Raw genomic sequence first — 20186 nt, 5'->3', positions numbered from 1 at the left:
AGACAGCAGCATTTTTAAATGTAAAATCAAGAAGAAATGAACTCACTTTGAGTATTCTCCTCCTACTGGCACACCCATCAATGGACAAGGAAACCTCAGATTGTAATGACTGAGCATCCCTTCTTGCACCCTCATCCACCAAGCCCCCCTCTCTGGCCCTGTGCTTCCCAGGCAAACTCTGGCTATAAGCTACATAGGTGCCCGTGTCGACATGCTACACTTAGGGACGATGGTCTGGACATGCATACCACATCGAGTGTTCTGCACCACACCTATATTTCCCGCTGTGGAGCACAGTTGTTATTCTAGATTTTTTTGTTGTTGTAAAAACAAAAATTGAACACTGTCAATTAAAAAGAAAAGACTTGAACCCTATCTAAGTTGGTAGGTAAGCTTGGTTCTTCTCTAGGAACTTTCCCCTAAGACAACTGAGGTAGATAAAAGAATTTTATCAAGACTGTAATAAAGGGACCAATTAGCTTATTCTTTTACAGTGGCTTAAAGAAAATGTGGCTTGAGTCAGACAGGCTGAATTTGAATCTTGAATCTGCTTACTAACTTGATGATCTTGGGCAAGTCATTTAATTTCTGTCTCAGTTCCTCATCAGTAGGATGAAGGCAATAATAACTGTCATATGGATCCAATCTAAAAAAAAATGCTCCTGAACAACATTCGGACGACAGCCTGTGTACACATATGTGAGCAACCGCTCTTCCCACGCACTCCACGTCCCCCACCAGGCCTCCTGGCCCCTGGGTGTACATCCCCAGCGACTGTAAACGCCCGAGGGCGGGCACTGCGTCACATCCACCTTTGTGTCTCTCCAGCTCCTGGGAGCTGTGCACAAGTTTCATGAATGTTCCTTTCTCTTCCTTTCCTTTCCATGAAGAGTTAATACACCTCAACTGGATGTTAGCATGTTTACTGCCCTCTTGGAAAGGGGGGAAAGCTCCAGGGTCTGGGTTGGGCAGACCTAAGTTGAACACTGGTTCCCCTACTCACCAGCTCTGACTTGGATGACATCTTCAAACCTCATCTTCCTCCTTGGTAAGAGGAAGATGATGCCAATTCCACCAGGATTGGGGGCACACCACACATGTGAGATCCCCTTCCCCTTACTGAAATTCTGGACTCACTATCAACGGCTCACTTGGCATTAAGCAGGATCCCCTGCTGGGGTCAGAGGTGTACACTCTCATCCACTGCAGTGATGTGGCCCCTTTTCTCCGTCAGAGCCTCCCACTGTCTGCAGAGCTGAGCCACCCACCAGCTGAACTGCTGATTTTCTCCAAAACTCGGGAGAAAGCACAGCTGGTCAGTGGTGCTGGAAGCATGCCCTGGGGAGTGCTGGTTGGTGACACAGGAAGGAAGAGATCCCACGAGCAGGAGCTGTGAGCTGCTGCTCCAACGCTCTGCCTGACACAGGGGGCTCGCTGGCGCAGGCTCCGCGGGCATGAGCATGTAAGAAGGGTAGTTTTTGTTTTCATCTCGCAAACGGAACCCCGCGGTTATCGAGAAAATGTGGTGAGTTGGGACATTCCGCCTATGAGTATAGCAGCTCCAGGAAGCTGCCCAGCTTACCTTTTACCAAAGCCCTTTGAACCTCATGACGGAATATTTACCGGCCTTGAGTACCTTCCTCCACACATCTTCCTCTTTTTCGATAAGGTGAATTACAGAGGTGAGCATAATAATAAAAGTGTAATTAAGGAGAGGGCGGTTCAAGTGAGGTTCGAGACTGGGCTTCAGCATTAGGAAAGTGACCTTGGGCATGGCACTTACATGCTGTGACCCACTTTCATCAGCTGTAAAATGGGAATGATGTTGGATCAAAATAAATGATGATAGTGACCACACAAGGTGTATTGTAAAACATGTATGATTAAACCATGATTCTCAGTTCAATCTCTCTCACTTCTACCTTGGGGAAAAACAAAACAAAAACAAAAACTACGGAGAGGTGCACTGGCTCACGGTGAGGATTGCCTGGGCGGACATACAAACCTTTTACTTATTCTGATTTCTAATTCGGAGGCACCTCCTTTTGAGCGGAGGCTCCAGGTCCTCGGGCCCGGCGCTGAGCATGGGCGAGGAGATGATGCACGGCGCCAGGGCAGTCTTCTCCGCGGGTTTTGGCACAGGCTGGATCACGCAGCCCGTCTTGGGCAGCATCCGCAGAGCGTAGGCGTGGTCCTCGTCCGCGGGGTTATTAAGGTTCGGGTCTGACTTGTCGCCCCCCGCCAGGGCCTCCTCCCCCATCAGCTTTTTGGCCGCCTCCCCGTCCAGGTGGCAGTTGGAAGCACAGTTGTTCTCCTTGACGGACTCCAGCTCGCTCACCGCGGGCTCTTCAGGCGACAGCAGCTTCTTAGGGGGCGCAGGCGGCGGCGGGGGCTGCTCGGGCGGTGGCTCCGCGCTCTTGGAGCCCTCGGCCGCGGCTCCGCGCGTGCCGTTCACGATGACGTTGCAGGCCGCCGCGGCCTCGGGGCCGGCGGGGGCGCCCGGGCCCGGGTCGCCGGCGGCGGGAGGGCTGCAGTGGCCGTCCCTGCAGCCGCCGCAGGTCCTGCGCTCCGCGGCACCGGGCTCGCGCTCCGCCTTGACGTGCGCGTGCAGCGCGCGGTGGATCACGTTGTGCAGCCGGGCCCGGTGGCCCACGGTCAGGTCGATGACGCCGTCCTGCGGGCCCTGCAGCACGCCAGGGAAGCCGAGCTGGCCGCCTGCTCCCGGGGGGCTGCCGGAGCGCCGCGTCAGGTCCACCACCTCGCCTCGGCTGTGCTCCGCGGGCGCGGGTGCCAGGCTCAGGGCCTGGCCCGAGCAGCCGGGCGGTGAGTCCGCGGACTTGGACGAGCCCTGCTTGGAGTCCCGGGGGGACAGGGAGTGTCCTCCTGGCTTGCCTCCTGCTGCCGAGGAATCGCCAGGGGCGCTCGGAATGAAGTTCTCCCCGTTGCTGGAAAATCCGTTGGGGGGCTTGGAATCATTGACGTGAGGGATGGGAATAGGGATGGGGATAGGCACAGGCAGGGGCACGATCACGGGGTATGGCACGAGCAAGGTGGGGGGCGGCACCAGCGGGGCAAGCGACGGCAGCCCAAAATTCATCATTTGGGGCACAGGCATCGGGCCGTTTGGCATCATGCTCACTGGCGGAAACGGGAGACTTGGCAAGGGCGCGCCCGGGGGTGGCGGGGGCAGCAGGCCCGGGGGGTTCCCGGGCATGGTAGGGGTGCTCGGGGGGTGGATATGGGGTGATAGCATGGGCCGGTGCATGGGACTGGAAGTGGGGCCCAGGTTCCTGGGGCCGCCAGGTGGGGGACCGATGCCTGGAAGCATGGGGTTGGACAGTGGGCTGTTGGGGTTGGAGGCGTGGTGCGGAGGGCCGCGAATGAAGGGCGGGCGGATCTGCTGCATGATCTGCTGTTCCATAAAGATGGGCAGCGGCACCGGGCCGCGGTTGGTCATCACCATGGGAGGGCTGCGGGGCGGGACGCCGAGGGGAGGCCCGATGCTAGCAGGTGGCTGGACAGAGACAGGCGGGATGTTTGCAGTCTCGCTGATGGGCATGGACTTGGGCACTGGCGTGGGGATCTTAGTGACAGAGCAGTTGGCAGTGTCAGACGGAGAGACGGTGGTGGACGCCGATGGGCCAGGGCCCTGGCTTTGGCCAGCTGCAGCCACCGGGGAGGGGGCCTTCCTCCGAGCATCTGTTAGAGGAATATTCCAAGAGTCTGGAGTGAGCAGCTGCACCCCGGTGCCTTCTGCTTTATTTTCCATGGGAGGGTGTAATGTGCTGCACAGCCCAGCTGGAAGATTGGCCTGTGTCTCTTTGTAGAAAATGTCCATTTTGTACTGGTTGAGACATTTTGCACTGCAGAACTGAAGCCGCCTTTCCCCGTCCCCAAAATCCAGATACTCTTTTGTGTGTCTTATGTGCTTGCACCAGTCGCACACCTACAACACAGCAATGAAAGGAAATGAGTGAGACGAGCGGTTCCCTTCGGTAGGTGGCATTTCATGTTTCACGTAAAGGTTCTTTCACACCGTATCACAATTTTTCAAACAGGCTGAAGAAGTGTTTCCCTCTAAAAGGTAAAGTCCTTAAATGTTTGTAAAATGATTTCTCCTTGGAAGCCAGAATGGCTTTAGTAATATTAACTCTTGAGAACAGCAATTCTTATCATCCCCCTATTTTTAAAAACGTAAGAAACTGTGTTGTCTCCTTTAAGGGAGATCTGGCCAAAAGGAATCCATATTACCTGCCCACACATTTTCACTTGTCAAAGAGGCTCATTGTAAATGCAAAGCTAAATAGTTTTGAAGAGAAGGATTCTCCAGAAAGTTCAATGGGCTCTGAAATATAGCCCCTTAAAATTCTCCTCATGCAAAGTCACTTTACATTATTGACTGCGTTCGATAATGCAGTTGGAAAGGGTGTGCTGTGTTAACCAATAACACAAAGCGCGGAACATCATTATGTCTGCCTTCCAAGGGGAAACTTGGAATTAGTCATGAAGTCTGTGTGAGGTTTAGCTATTCCCAACCTGTGATGTTGCAGCAAGCTAGAATTATTTTTTGAGCTGTTTGCCCACTCTCTCTCAGTAGTCAGAATTTTTGGTGACATTTCTTGGCATGCAGTCTTATTTAACAACTTTTCAAACACCAGAGAACGTTTTCCAAAAGTTGTTATGGCTCCCCACCCCCCTTCAAATCTACTTACTCCTGGCAAAAGAAGGCATCACCAAATTTATTTTAAAGTTGGGCTGTAGAACTAATTAAAGGCTGAGAGCTTTTCCCAATTGGAAATCACTAGACATCAAAGTTCAAAAAATAGTCATTCTCGGTTTCAGAACCCATTACTTTGGAGAAATTATTGTGATTTCATTAACACATTAATTTTGCAACACCATCAGCTCTCACAGATGGTGAAGGCATGATCTACAATTCAAATATGACTCTTGTTTGCACAAATGTCTTTCCTTCATATGGCATTTTAAACAAGAATTAATATGAGTAATCTTGCCATAGCTATAAACAGATAAACAGATGTCAAAATTTTCAATAGTTCTTTCAGTGCCTTACTTTTTGACTGAACATTACACACACAGTTTTTTTTTCTTTTTCTTATACCCCCCTTTTTTATCATTTCCTAAGCACCCAATTCATACAGTAGCAGCAGAATTCTGAAATGCATGCAACGGTGAGTCCATTGAATTTGAGCCTCTCCTCACTAAAGCCCTGGTTCCAGTGTTGCTCTGAATGGAACCCTGCTTTTGCTGAGGAGGGTCTCTGTTGTTCTCTTGTTGGTGCATGTTGTTTTTTTTAAACTATGATAAATTAATATCATTGAAAGATGATACATTTAAATAATGACTGGTCATATCAACTATGCAAACATGACATATGCTGGGCATTTGATTACTCGTGCCATTTAACTCTCAGCTTTCTCTGACTATAAACAGTGATGGCATGCTGGCGTGTGGTTGCGAGTGCACACACTCATGGCAGATGTGGGTGTGCGAGTGTTAATTCACTCTTTTCCTTCTCACTTTTTTCCACTGATATTTGCAGGTAATATACTTGATGATCTGAGATTGAATAAAAAATACTTATTGGCACACATTCGTTTTTTGTTTGGTCTCACATCACATTTCTCTTTCAATAACTTGTTGACAAAAAAATAATTTCGATGCTAATATACTCCTGTGTTTCACTACAGTGTTTCAGTTTTCTCCAGAATGAAGGGACTTTTCAACAGAATCATAGCTGAGATGTCTACTTTACAAACAAGTACAGAATTGCTTCTGATGAGAAGACACACAGAATCCATCAGACCCTCAAAATTACCATCTAGACAAAGATTAAATTAAGCTATGGTGAAAACTTGACACATGTAAGTTATTATTTTTAAGATCCAATAATTTTTACAAAGTTAATGTATAATGTTGTGACATTTAAATTCCAATATGAAATAAAGCCGCCTGATTCTGTTTCAATACTAGGCATCCACAGAAAGCCTAAAATATCAACTTATAAGCTTTAAGTGAAGGATCAAATATAACTTCTTCAATCATGAACTAAAACACATCAACAATGAATTAAACTAATTAAAATAATATACCAAAATTTGAGGCATATTTCTTTTGGAACTTCTCTTTTAACCATAAGGGGAAAGAGTTTTCTGAAATCCTTAATTGGTTTTTAAATTGCCAGATTGAATTATCTGCCTCCAGAGGATCCCTCTGTTTCCTCAAGCTAAATAAATATTTTCAAGTGGAGTCATAGAAGATAATCTAAAAATAACTTAAATGTTCTCCCTTCATTTTCAATAATTCATTGATGAGTAAGGAATGCTCACAGAACTACCCCAGTTATCAAAAGAGAAGTCTCCACCATATTTTGTCTATTTCCACATAACAAGAACCACAGACATTGAAGTTCCAAGCAAAATTCTATTTCATCACACTTTCCAGTTAAAGCAAAGGCCTAATACTTAGCTACCTGACTTTCTGCAGTGCTGCAAAGTGCTCGGGTAATAGTGTGGCAGTTTATGACCATCTCACTTTGGGTAATGTGAGTGTGAATGTATGTGTATCCTTGCCATATTACAGTTCCACTCAGAACATTGTTCTAAAAATACAGAAAGCCATCTTTCTGAGGAAGCAAAAAGTTATTAGAGAAAAAAATTGTCACTTAAGAAATAATGAATCAAGTCTGTCTTACAGGACACATCGTTTAAGAGGAGGTCAATGAATTTACAGCACAAATGGCTATATCATGTGAGGCAGTAAAATGCAGTACCATCATTCATTCGACAGCTAACAAATGACACACTTCTAGTAATTAAAAGTTTCATCGTAAGAGCCTGAGCTGATTACTTAAGATGTGGTGGTTAGGTGAAAATATATACTGTAGATCTTGCTCTTTAATAAAATAACATTTGCATATCCACGAAATACACAACATGTTTCTCATAAACTTGGGTTTTCTGAATTGTGGTGTTATGAGATATCCTTCCCTTGTTTTTCCACAGATGGCTTAAAAAAAAAACCTTGTGAGGCATTATTTTTCCTCATTATGCCAAGAAGTACCAAAATTCCTTCAGATATTTTAGGAGATAAAGATTAAGAAGTGCAGAGCTCAGCTCACTGGGCACTGGGATGATCTCCCCCAATTCCACCCCGGCTTTGTTTCTGTTGGAACCCAGCCCCTTCGGTTCCACTCCTCTCCCTAACAGGTCCCAGATTGGACAGAGCTGAGGCTGAAGCTGTTTAACGATGGCAATCTGGGGACGGAACAATCAGCTCTTGCAACGCCACTGAGCGAGACAGCTGAAATGCTTCGTATCACAAATACATAATGTATCACCAGGACGACAAAAAGATCACAAAGATAAACAAATGCGTACTCCATTCAACCCCATCACAAGAGCAGTCCTCCAAACGATTAAATTCACCTTTCTGGGATGTGTCCAATTCTAAACAACAGAATGAACATTTCCTTTAGTCCATTTAGACTATTTATATTTTGGTGGCTGTCTGCCAGGGTAGTACTTATAAAGCTCAGTGGCCTGATGGATTCACTCCTTTCCTGTGAAATAAATGTGTGGCAACCTACACCGCTGAACTGCTCCAAAGACACTGCCTCGGCAGAAATATCACTTGCTCTTGATATAAGAAAACCAAAAGGCAGGACTTCTGGTTCCTATAACTCTTTCCATCTTGTATTTCCCCTGGAAAGAAAGAAAGCTATTCATGTTGGCAACTGAGCCTTTATTTTTATATAAACGTCCAAAGTCAAAGCCAAAGTATGCCATGAGGTTACCCACATGGGCACAATATATACATTCTGCTGGGCTTAAAGAGAAGATCTGGGTGATTGCAGGGGTGGGGGGCAGGGCACCTAATTAACACATTAATCAGCTGTTGGCTGTGGGAGTGAAGTTCATTCTTTAATGGAACCTGCCACTGCCTTCTGAGTGGTAACCTGGCATCAGGCAATATTTAATTAAGAAATCCTTTTGCTGAAATCTTTCTTATCAAGGCAAAGACATTTTCAGCAATGGAACAGTAAAAAGATATTCAACAGTTTGAAAAACAAAACAAAACCTTCACGTGCTCTTGACTTTCCACAAATATAGGACCCAGGTAACAGCTCAGAATCCATACCTCCTTAAGCAAAACTGTAACTTGCAATAAGATGCTGGTTTCTCAGATCTTGGCCTGTTAAATGTGGCATTGATATTGTACACCAGGCCAGCTCAAAAAATCATGAGCTCACCCAAGGGTAAAGCAAAGGAGGACGAAGAGACGTGGGGGAGGGCGATCAGCGATTCGCAGGGTTTGAGGTCCGCCCTATCTGCAGAGAGCCACCTGACAGACAGCAGGAGTTGAGGCCTCAGACTGATGCCACCCAAACACTCGCTTCCAGTCTGCCCCTGCAGTCCCACGGTCCCACCATTAAACGGTTCCTTTGGGTTTAGGCACTGCTTCCATCGGGACACTTGAGTAGAAAGGGATGCTATGAAAAACACGTGGCATTTGGAATCAGAAGATTGGGGTTTGGGTCTGAGCTCCGTTATTTACCAGCAGTGAAAGCTTACAAAAAGCTCGGCTTCAGTTTTCCCCATCTGGGGATGGAGCTAATAGTACTAGCAAGTAATGCCTATGTGTCAGGCACATCAGTAAGCTTGTCGTCTAGTGTGTTTTCTTCAGTCCCTAGCCCGTTTGCCTCATGGTTGCTGATGTCCTAGGGACATCCCATATGTTTAAAGTTCATTTTAACTTAATGGAAGGATGTTTCTATGGCTGTGTGAGGAGGAAAAGAAAAATTTTGGTCCACAGCGTTCCCTACAAGCCTGCGTGGTTTTGACGTGGAATGGAACATGCTGCACCTCGCCGCCCCCCACCAGCCACCCCGCTTCCTAGGAGGCCGTCCCAGAGGTAACTGAGGGCTGTCTGCAGTGATGAGGAACCGTGTCCTGCTGCCCACCATCCTGAGAGGGCTCCATTTAACTCCTGCCGAGCTGTCTTCTTTTCCAAGGCCGGTCAACCTCTAATTTGGGCTAAAGCTGATAAAGCAGCACGGCTGCTTGGAAATGAGCTTTCAAACCATTAAAATGAATAATTCCTCTTAGGCTCAACTGCTGTTTGAATAGTGGAAGCCATAAACTGTGCTATTCATGTTTTATTAAAAAACAGAGCTGATGAACGATCTGCTTGACTCATTACATGGCAGAACTGTCTTCCAAAGGCAGGGCTGGAGCCACTGTATCTACCACAGGCCTTTAAGACAGGCTGACCCAAGGCCTGAATGGCACAATGCCTGTGAGGATGAGCCTCCGTGGAGGGAGGAGGGGCACGTCAAAACCTGACCGGCGGAGCAAGGGGTGGGGGGGGAAGGGGGGAATGAAGCCCAACATTCCAAGTTTCCTTGCAAAATTAAATTAGATGTACAAAAGCCATACAGAAATCAGGAGAGGGATTTAGAACCAGCAATGGCTATTCTTTTTTTTTTCCTTTTGTTTTCATTTTTTTTTAAGCAAATTCAGCCCTGACTGACGTGGCTCAGTTGGTTGGGTGTCCTCCTGCAAAGTGAAAGGTCTGGTTCGATCCCAGTCAGGGCACATGCCTGGGTTTTGGGTTTGGTCCCAAATTGGGGCACATACAACAGGCAACAGATCAATGTTTCTCTCTCACATTAATGTTTCTCTCTCTCTTTTTCCCTCCCTTCCCCATGTTCTATTTTTAGAGAGGGGGAGGGGAGGGAGAAAGAGAGGAGAGAAACATCAATGTGTGAGATACATCAATCGGTTGCCTTTCACAAGCCCCTCCTGGGGACCTGGCCTGCAACCCAAGCACGTGCCCTAACTGGGAATTGAACCACAGACCTTTCAGTTCGCAGGGTGCCACTCAATCCACGGAGCCACACCAGCCAGGGCTAAACTATTTTTTTAAAAAAGCAAATTCATGAAAAAGTTCATTTTCAAAGTAAATTTTCTACAGGCTTAGATTCCAATATGAAGATGTTCAATACATAGTTCTTTTTATTTAAGTGTTCTATTTGTTTTTTGTTGTTGTTGTTTTGCTTTGTAGTTTGAAAGCCTCTTTCTCCGTTACTCTCTGCTCTTCTTTCTCCTCAAATGGGATGTGGAACTCCAGGACAGGCTAATGGGCACCTTTGTCAGAATTTAAGATCTCACTAGAAAACTGCCCTGTAGGAACTTTATACCACGAATCAGATTCTACTTATCTTAGAAGTTTTAAGCTGGATTTCAGAAATAGTGGCCCAGGTCACCAGGGCAGATCCTTCCCTTGCTCATGGGCCATGATCTCTGCAAGGTAGAGCAGAGACGGGCTTGGTTTTCAGGATCTCAGTGAGCACTGACAAATGGCTCGTTACTGACCCAAGTCTCTGTTTTTACAGCCAACGGGATGGAATCCTGGCCTATATTCAGTGACCACGGGTCCATCCTCACAGCCAAACACGTGATTCAGAAGAAGGTGATTTTTTCCTTTGGTTTGATTTATTAGGTTGCCTAAGAACATTAGCATATTATCATGAAACTTTCTGCTTTAAGCTGGAGCAAGGCAACTTACATGTTCCTAACACAAGTTATCCAGATGGAAAGTGAAAAATTCAAACATTGGAAAATCTGGTCTACCTCATGCCAACTGTCAGCCTCTTTGTTTTCCAGTATTTGGCCCTGAGAAAACACAGAAATAGCCCACGACATCTCAGAGCAATGAAATTTAGCCTTGAAAGGAACCTCAGAGGTCTAGTCCACTTATTCAGCCGCCAGTTTTGTGCAAGGCCAGGTATTTATCACTCTGAGCCTCAGGTGCTCGGCAGTACAGTGAAATCATCCGTGGGGAGAGCACCACCCAGCAAACACGTGGGGGAGAAATAACCAGCGAGGAACTGCAGACTCGGAAAACTTGCCATGCGAGAGGGCAGAGCAGCGTCCCACCCCGTCTCCCATGGCCACGCCCTGTGACTCTCCTTTTTGTTTCAAAATCAACTCCAGACATTGTAACTGACCTTTCCTGGAAGTTTGCCATCACGTGATCCAATTTATTCACATGATGAACATTTACTGAGGAGCCACCATGTGTCAGGCACTGGGCTAGGAACCGGGGATATGGGTTTATAAGTAAGAAACATCACCTGACCTCACACAGCTTATTTTTCTTTTGCTTTTATTTAACCATCTGCACATTTTTATTTTGTTTTTATTTAATCATCTTTGCTTCAAAGTGAAGCTTAAGGAAAAACTGACCTCCGATTTGTAATGTTTTTATTTACTCAAAAACAAGTACTGAGCTGTGCTAAAAAGGCGCTGGACTGTGAACCAGCGCAGGAAAGATATTTCCGTAGCTGCCCTCCAGGACCTCAAAGCCTGTCTATTAACAGTCACGGGAGAAGTCTGCACACACCTCCTCCCCCGGAAGCACTGTGCTCCACACCCTCCATCAACAGGCTTGTTCTAAAGGTTAGAATTCAACTAATAGTTTTTAACTAAAAAATAGTCCATATTTGTTCTTCTACCCCAACTACTCTTTTTTTCCAATGTACATCTTGAATTTTTTTCACATTTATATTTGCCTTGCTCATTGTAATTCTCCTTGTTTTCAAAATACGAGGGAGAATCAAAAAAAACACAACAACAACAACCCTGGAATAATCTTCTGGAGGGCGGGCCCCTTGTAGTACAGACTTCCCCAAGTAAGTGAATGCTCTAGGAACCCATCTGTATCAGTGTAGAGCTGGTGTTGTTGTGAGAGGCTGAGTTTGGCTTCAGTGCATTGTTTTGAAGACTCTCAATGCATTTGCTCATTTCATGAAGGGAGATTTATAAGCGCACCTTCCCATACTGCGTTGAGTGTTCAGCGGTTTTTGATCAAAACAGCACGACCCTTATATCCCACCCTCCCTATTCACCCAATCTCCCCCCAAGTGACTTTTTTTGTTTCCCTGGATGAAAAAAGTCCTCAAAGGGAAACATTTTGCCAAAGTGGAAGAAGAAAACAAAAAATAGCAGAAGCACTAAAAGGCATCAAGATCGACAAGTTCAAAAACTGTTTTGAGCAGTGGGAAAAACATCTCAGTAGGTGTACTGCATCAAGTGGAGACTACTTTGAAGGTGACTGAAGTTTAAACATGTTAAGAATACATACACAATTTTTCTATAAATAAATTCCATTTTTGGTCCCCCCTTGTATATACTTGAATTTCTTTTCAAATGTATCTTTGAATTCATTTATCCTTACTCCCTCTGTTTTCTAAATGTATACTGGAATATTTGAAGTCTCATCACTCGTGACTAGAAGAGCCTCTTTTCTACCGGAAAATACTGTGGGAAAGAACCTTGGATTGTACTTGAATATAAAGGAAAACTCATCAAACTGATGTGTTAAAAGTGAAGTGTGCAAGTTACCTGACTTCTATCTGTAGTTATTCACCCCATTAAGGAATTCATGCAGACTTTGTAGAAAATGGCATAAATCATATTTTAAAATTTGTGGCTTTAGTTAAACACAGCTAATCATATACCAACGATGGCAATTTTTGGAAGGATTGCAGTTATTATCTGTGATATCTGAAACAGTGATTTTTGCCCCGGGGATTTTATTTGAATCTGCCTTCCAGCCTCCTCACCTGCCTTGGCATCGGCTAATGGCTGCATCACTGAAATGCCATAATACTAAGGCTGTGTGTGTGCAGATGGTCCGGGTCGAGGGCACTGCTGGGCAGAATTAACAGCCCCTCTGGCAATCCTGTGCCTCAGCTCACTCTCTGGCTGCCTCTCGGAGGCTTGCAGCTGCTCTTGGTGACCTGTCGTTCACTTACCCACTATATACATAATGATTGCTTGGAATCTGCCAGGCACCTGGCGAAAGGCTTTCCTTGCAATGCCTCATTCAATCCTCTCTTAACAGATTCTCGCACATTTCTCTGCTCCCTGAGTGAACCAGCTCTTACCTGTGGATGGTCAGGACTGACACACTTCAGCTCATCTCTGCCCAGACCTCAAATCTCTCCAAGACACCCATTAAAATTATGGGTTTTATTTTTAAAAAAATTTTTTTAATCCTCACCTGAAGATATGCTTGTTAATTTTGGAGACAGGGGAAGGTAGGAAGAGCAAGAGGGAGAGAAACATTTATGTGAGAAAGAAACATCAACTGGTTGCCTCTAGGATGCACCCTGACTGGGGACTGACCAACAAGCAAGGCATGTGTCCTGACAAGGAATCGAACCTGCGACCTTTTGGTTTATGAGACACTCCAACAAACTGAGCCACTCTGGCCAGGGCAAAAATAACAGCTTTTATTATAGTGCCTACTGGAAGCCCCAATTTGATGTAATAATAGTAGAGTATACTAGTAACAATAGCTAGCATTATTTAAGCGCTAGTAATCAACCATGCTAAGTGTGTTACATGGATTACCTCATTCATCTCCACAAGTACCTTATCCTACAGATAACTGGGTTTTAGATAGGTTAAATAACTTGTCCAAGGTCACCCACACAAATAACAGTTGGCAGTTCTAGACTCTAACTAAGACCTGCCCGGCTTCAAACCCCATACTGCCCCTACTATCTCAACGATTATTTTCATTTGCCTTTAAAACTACAGGATTAAAACATTTGACTACTATTTGATCATAACTGCCCTGACTGGTGTGGTTCAGTTAGCTGGGTGTTGTTCTGCAAAGTGAAAGGACACCAGCTTGATTCCCAGTTAGGGCACATGCCTGGGTTGCGGGTTTAGTCCCCAGCTGGGGCATGAATAAGAGGCAAACGATCAATGTTTCTCTCTCACATCGATGTTTCTCTTCTTTTTCTCCCTTCCCCTCTCGCTAAAAATAAAATCAAATCTTCTAAAAAACAGTTAAATAATATTTGATAATAACTTTGTTTTGAGATTTTAGACCCAAAGGCATTTAGATTTCTAAGGAAGCAATGCCCATTGCATGTCCTACAGCAAGCCTGAGTTTCCTTTCCACACAGATGGTCTTCTGGGTGGCACTCATTCGTCCTGTGACAGGGGGAACCATCCAGGCCCACCTGCACAGCCACAGAGTGAGTCACAACACAGTGGTCTTTCTCCTTTGCACAGACCTCTCTGGTGGCCTTCTGAAGAGAGGTGTGATGTACGTTCAAAGCCCTGTGCAGCCTATTTGGTTGTCAGACAGCTTCGATTATTAGAAAATTTAGCAACTCCACAACCCTGCCCCTTCTACCCACAGAGAGTTCTGTTCACCAGAGTGTCCCAACATAGGACAACTTTTCTAAGTCTCAACCTTTCAAACACTTAAAAGGAGTCTTTGTAGATTCCCCAGATTGGCATTTTTAAACATCTCCAGTTCCTGCACTCAGTCCCCAGGGACAAGTTCCCAGAGCCCTCCTATCCTGTCTGTCTGGTGCCTTGCACCCAGGCATGTACTTCGCCTTGGTAAAGGGTGGAGCCCAGAATGGGAGGCAACAGCCCGACTGGCACAGAGACCAGGGCACTCCCCCCGCCCTCACACAGAACGCTGTGCCTCCATTAATGCCGCCCAGGAAAGCATGTAATTTTTTTAGCAGTCAATCCTGCTGTTAGGTCTTTGCTTTTTTAAAAAACAAAGATTTATTGAGTATCTGTTATGTACCAGGCCTGAAGCTTTCACTTAAGTTATCTCCTTTAATTCTGACAACAAACTTGTAATTACAGGAGCTACTGTTTTTCCCATTTTACTTGCAAATGATGATGTGGTTTCTCTAAATGCTACAGCCTAACAATAGTGGGGCCAGGCGCCAGACACAGAACTTCCAACCCATCCTCTTTACGTTCTACCATGCTGCTTGCTTCACTCTGAGTTTCTGGCCAACCAAAACCTTTTTCTCCTAAGTGCTCATCAACCATGTCTTTAATGGAATATTCAAGGACTGCTGAGGGTAAGCCATCAAGCCTACTGGTCTAGAGTTTGAGAGATCCGAAACCCCCAGTTTTGAAAATCTGTTCAACATTTGTCCAGTTTTGTCTTTTTGAAATCTTTCCTATTAATTATGATAAAATCCATGGATAGAATCCAAAAGTAGATATGAAATTATCTAGAAATCTCCTTATAGGTCTGGGACATCTAAATTTGCTTAGCATGCTATGTTCTCTCTATCTCTTTGCCCCAGTGTGGGATTCATAGCCGTCTTTATGGTGTCTCTCCTATGCTTTACAGTCTAGAGAATGTTCTCTTTATGAAGACAATGAAAAGAAACCAAATAAAAGTTGCCCAGCCCTCCCTCACTCTCTTTGGTTAAACTTCTTTAAATACTGATCTATCCAACCACTTATCCCTTCCACGAGCATAGCCCTGATAGCTCCTTTTATTGCCTCAGGCAGTACCTAAGGGTTGAGTCCCTCGTGCATCCTACCCTTTCTGATACAACATTCCTTTTTTAAATTTCCCACCTCCTGTGTTGCTCCCCCCACCAACTACACTGAGCCTCTCTGATTGTGGGACCAAATCCACCTTTCCTGGGGACTTCTCTAAACTCTAGGGAACTGGGCTGACCATACCCAGCACTGTCTCCCTCTGCCATTGTACATTTCAAGATGGTTAGGTCACCTCCCCTCTCCATCCACTCACCAAGTAGCCCTTCTCTATATTAATAAAAATGGTTTTCGAAGTAGGACTCCTCTCACGACTTCTCTACATTCTCAGAACTACCTCCAAGGCATGGGTAAGAATGATCAATCGCTCTGCTTCTGAGAGAATAGTATTAGCAGATATCTAGGTAAATTGCCCCATATTGTGCTTCTTTGCTAATTAGCCTGATTTTTTTTCTTTTTTCTTTTTGTAATTTTATTTTAATCATTGTTCAAGTACTGTTTTCTGCCCCGATTTTTTAAAAAAGATTTTATTTATTTATTTTCATAGAGAGGGTAAGAGAGGGAGAAAGAGAGGGAGAAAAACATCAACATGTAAGAGAAACATCAATTGGTTGCCTTTCACATGCCCCCAACTGGGGACCTAGCCTGCAACCCAGGCATGTGCCCTGACAGGGAATCGAACCAGTGACCTTTCAGTTCATAGGCTGGTGTTGAATCCACTGAGCCACACTAGCCAGGGTGCTAGTTAATCCATTTTTAAAGTCTGCTTCAGATTTTGTCCTCAATACCCCCCAATAATTCTTTTGATATTTCCTGTTATTTTCCTAAAATTCTCGTCTTGCATTTGCCCTCAAGTGGGTGGATTGCCATGGAAGCATATATTTTCCTGAACTGTATTCACCTACTAAGTATGTTGGTGGGGCATGTTGTTTTATGTTTTATTTCTATAATGTTAGCTCTAGTCTATCTAGGCATAACTTCCCCTCCAAGTCTCAGTGGTATCTCTGATATTGTTTTTATCTTTTTGTGCCCACAGTCCAGGGTAACTTGGTCCTTCTCATTCTCTGCATTGGTAGAGAGATATCAGAAGCCATTCACCTACTCCTGCTCATGATTTTGTTTACCTTTGAGAAGGACTGGCCCCATTTCCTCTACCAATCTCTCCCTGTGTCGTACTCTCTGCTTTCATTGCGTCACTTTGCAAGTTTATTGAGTGGCTTTTGCTTCTTTTCCCACCTCACAATTAAAAGTTTTCTTGATTAGAACCTTAAATCACTAAATACATTCTTTCCAATGGTCAGTCAATGCCCCAGGCTTTTACTCTTCACTTGGGCAGCAGCATGATCGGGTGAGGATAGTTGTGAGCTAGGAATCAGAAGACCCAGGTCCTGCCCTAGCCTACAACTTTGGCTCTTATTTCTGTGCCCTTGGACCCTCTGCCTAACTTCAAGGCCTGTTGTGATGATTAAAACAAGTAGTGAAAATGGAAGTGCTCTGGAAAATATAAAAGTGTCATATAAATATAGATATTTTCATTGTATTATACAAATGTATAAAAATAACACTCAGATATTTTTTAAAACCAGCCAAATGGTCTACCTACACTTTACTCTAACTTACTCATTATTCTTCCATTAAATCTCAGTTATAAAAAACCAAAGAAAATCCACTACTATGAAATTTCCTGTGATGTGTACTTCCAAGTAAAAAGCATACTACAAAAATAAAACCCAGAAATGCAAACCAACAAAACACTGGACCCCCAAATTCTCCACTGTGTTTCCAATGGCCTATGGAGTGTTTGACAGCAGCATAATTGCAGTAATGAGGAGGCTTGCAGGCCAGGTTGTGGTCTTAAGCTCACTGGGTGTTTTAGCCCTAGGCTCAGCTTCAGGCCAGCACCGATCACCCAGGCCAGAGTCACCAATGGCATCCTTTATGCTCAGGTGTGTACAAATGTAACATTTATGGCATCTGGTGCACAATGCTACAAATTTAGAAGGCCCTGAATGCAGGGCTCGTGAACTTTGGGAAATGAAGTAATTGGGTTGTCTATTGTCTTATCTCTTTAGCTACTTAAAACCTGTTTCAGGATGCCCACTTGGTGATAGTTTCTCAATTATCTAGGAGAGAGGTGCTAGACTGTTTGTGCTTTCAGATCTACATGTTGGTTCCTTTGTTTCTGAAAAGCTTCCTGGATGTTTGTGAACTGCTGGTTTGCCTAGTTCTCTTCCATATCTGCTCTATGAATTTAGCCATCCTGCTGTGATAACTACCTGGTTGAAAGCCAACAATCCACTAATGACAGATTCTCCATGAAGCATCGATCTTACAACTCTATCCACATGAGCACAGCCTGGGTTAGCCCAACCCAATGTCCCCATCCAGGCTGAATGTCTGAAGTGCTAAATGGTGTGAAGCAAGACAACCTGTATATATTTAAACACACCTGTTATTTATATAACTCCTTTCTTCCAGTAAATTCAAGTGGTTCAATAGATAGTATCACACTATCACTCACCAGCAGTCTGTAAAAAGACCAACAGCCAGATAACACAACTTATTTTAGAGATAAGTAAATTGAGACTAGCAATAACTACACATCAATTGTCAGTATTTGGGTAAAAGCCCTCATCTCATAACCTGTAAAACTAACTACATCATTCTTGGTTCTACTCTGAAGAAGGACACAAAATGGAGATGATACTTGCACTTGACTAAGTAGCACTGGGCTCTTAGCTCCTGGGTGAAAAGAGAAATAAGTGTGACAGAGTAGCCTAGTCCAAACATCCTATATGGTGGGCTTAAGATCCAGTAACATATAAAAGAAAGGTGTATTTGGTGGGTAATATAGATAAGTGAGGCTGGCCTTTCTTCTAGAGCTTCATATCTCAGAGTGAAATAAAAGGCATTATTGGGTATATTCTGCTATATCAAGACAAGCCCTTATACTGACTGGCATGTGCAGGAGTGGGGAGGACAGAAAAGGGAAGAAAGAGGAACAGAGCCCACGAGACACCAAGTGGCCACAGCCCTGCTGCTTCCATGGCCATAGCTGCCTGAACCCAAAGACACCTCAAGACTTCATGTGACTCTGCCTAACAGGGGACAGAATAATCCAACCAACCGACCAGAATTTCTTCTTTGGGAAGTTGAGACTCAAGGCAACTCCAAGGGACCAAGCAGTGGTGGGGACAGTGGTTATGGAATAAAGCCAGAGGACCACAGAGGACAGGCAGTAAGCAGAAGCTATGGGGTAGCACAGGTCATGAGGCAGGGTGGGGACAAGGGGCCTAGGAGGGGCAGAGTTAGAAGTCAAGTGGCAGGAAGTCTCAAATTCTTAAAAGGCTATGTGCTAAAGCAGGAAGCAATGGTGGCTGAGCCTGGGAGACAATAAGACAGTCCTGCTGCCTGGTTATTAGCACTGCAGGGCCCTCTTTGCTGCCAGAACAACCACCTGTGCCCCAGGAGGGCAGGCAGCAATGGCTATTCCATCAGGCTTGTTTCCTGGACTTTATAGCAAGTCCTCATAGCTTAAGGAAAACCAAGAATCTAACCCAGCTTTATACAGTTCCACTGATTTAATCCATGACCCTTTCAGGTATTCCTCTCTACTAAGAGGTGAGGAAAATCTAGGAAGGTACAGTGACTTCAAAGTCCTTGCATGATCCTTCCACATGTTCTCCCTGTGGTTAAGAAGCTCCTTGGGACACTTTATCATCGTATACCCTGCTACGGGTGTGGGGTGCCCAGGGCACAATCAGCCCAGGGTGGGGTGGGCCAACTCACGCCCAAGGCCTAAGAGGCAGTGTCTTCTGCAGGTGCAGAGGCAGGGAGCTGACACCAGGATGTGCCTCTTACTTATACCTAAGTGCACCAGCACTATTTCTGAAGGTCACCACAGGGGGAAATGTGACTGCCTTGTCAGGTCCTTGCCTGTTCCCAAACCCCACTGCCCCCTGCCCACTGACCGCCCCTACCCCAACTCTCTATTGCCTACAGGGTATTCTGAAAAACAATAATCCTGTCGATTTCTGCCCCTGAAAAAAGGCCTTGTGGTCAAATGAATTTGGGAAATGTTGCATATCCTATGTTTTTTTCTGGAGATTCTCAAGGCACATTGCCATATATAAGCCTCTGAGACATTCTGCAGAAAAAAATCATGTTTAACTTCACTGATCCGGTTTCCTCAACTTTCCAAATATAGAACTTCTTCTAGCAGGGTCTGGTAGAAAAACATTTTGGGAAATGCTACTTTAATGAGTTGGATGCATATAAGACCAAGCCAGGTAACCGAGGCCTGGGTCTCAGGGAGGTTTCACACCCCAGCGTGCTGTCTTGTACATGGTAAGGGCTCCACATGCAACTTCTGGTTGTCGACTGACTTGTAGGAAAAGTGAGGGCTGATTCCTATTTACCCTTCTGCACATTGCCAGGCTCTGTCCTGCCAGGAATCAAGGTTACTCATCCCCTTGCGGCACTTTTCTCAACCCTGCAGCTCCCTCCTCACTTCTCATCAGCTTCCTGTGCTCACCAAGCCCCAAACCCGATTACATTTCAATCTGTGGTTTCAGCTTCTGCAGTCACTACAAACTCAATTTCTGTCCTCTCAGTTCGGGTTACCCCACACAGCCTGAGAGCCCCACAGGATGTCACGAATGCCGTTACCTAGTGTGTGATCTTCCAAACCTGGAGCTCCACCTGAGAGCATTTTAGGTCACACCACTGCATTTTCTACATTACAGATGGATTCATGAGCATCTCACGAGAAATGAGCCACCACAAGTGAGGGGCAAACTCTTAAAGCACAATAAATGGCAC

At 45.2% G+C, this 20186-nt stretch overlaps 1 protein-coding gene across 4 annotated transcripts in view; it reads right to left on the bottom strand.

Annotated features, from left to right (window-relative positions):
* Positions 1-20186, bottom strand: part of LOC114495672 (sine oculis binding protein homolog) — a 168429-nt gene that overhangs the window by 15471 nt on the left and 132772 nt on the right. For all 4 annotated transcript variants that reach the window (XM_028511044.2, XM_028511043.2, XM_028511045.2 and 1 more), the window contains one exon: positions 2006-3946. In XM_028511044.2, coding sequence (XP_028366845.1) covers positions 2009-3946 — 1938 coding nt within the window. In that variant the 3' untranslated portion in view covers positions 2006-2008. The remainder of the gene's footprint in view (positions 1-2005; positions 3947-20186) is intronic.

Source organism: Phyllostomus discolor, chromosome 4, assembly GCF_004126475.2.
Source record: "Phyllostomus discolor isolate MPI-MPIP mPhyDis1 chromosome 4, mPhyDis1.pri.v3, whole genome shotgun sequence".
Taxonomy (NCBI): domain Eukaryota; kingdom Metazoa; phylum Chordata; class Mammalia; order Chiroptera; family Phyllostomidae; genus Phyllostomus; species Phyllostomus discolor.
This window is presented reverse-complemented; position numbering and strand designations above follow the sequence as displayed.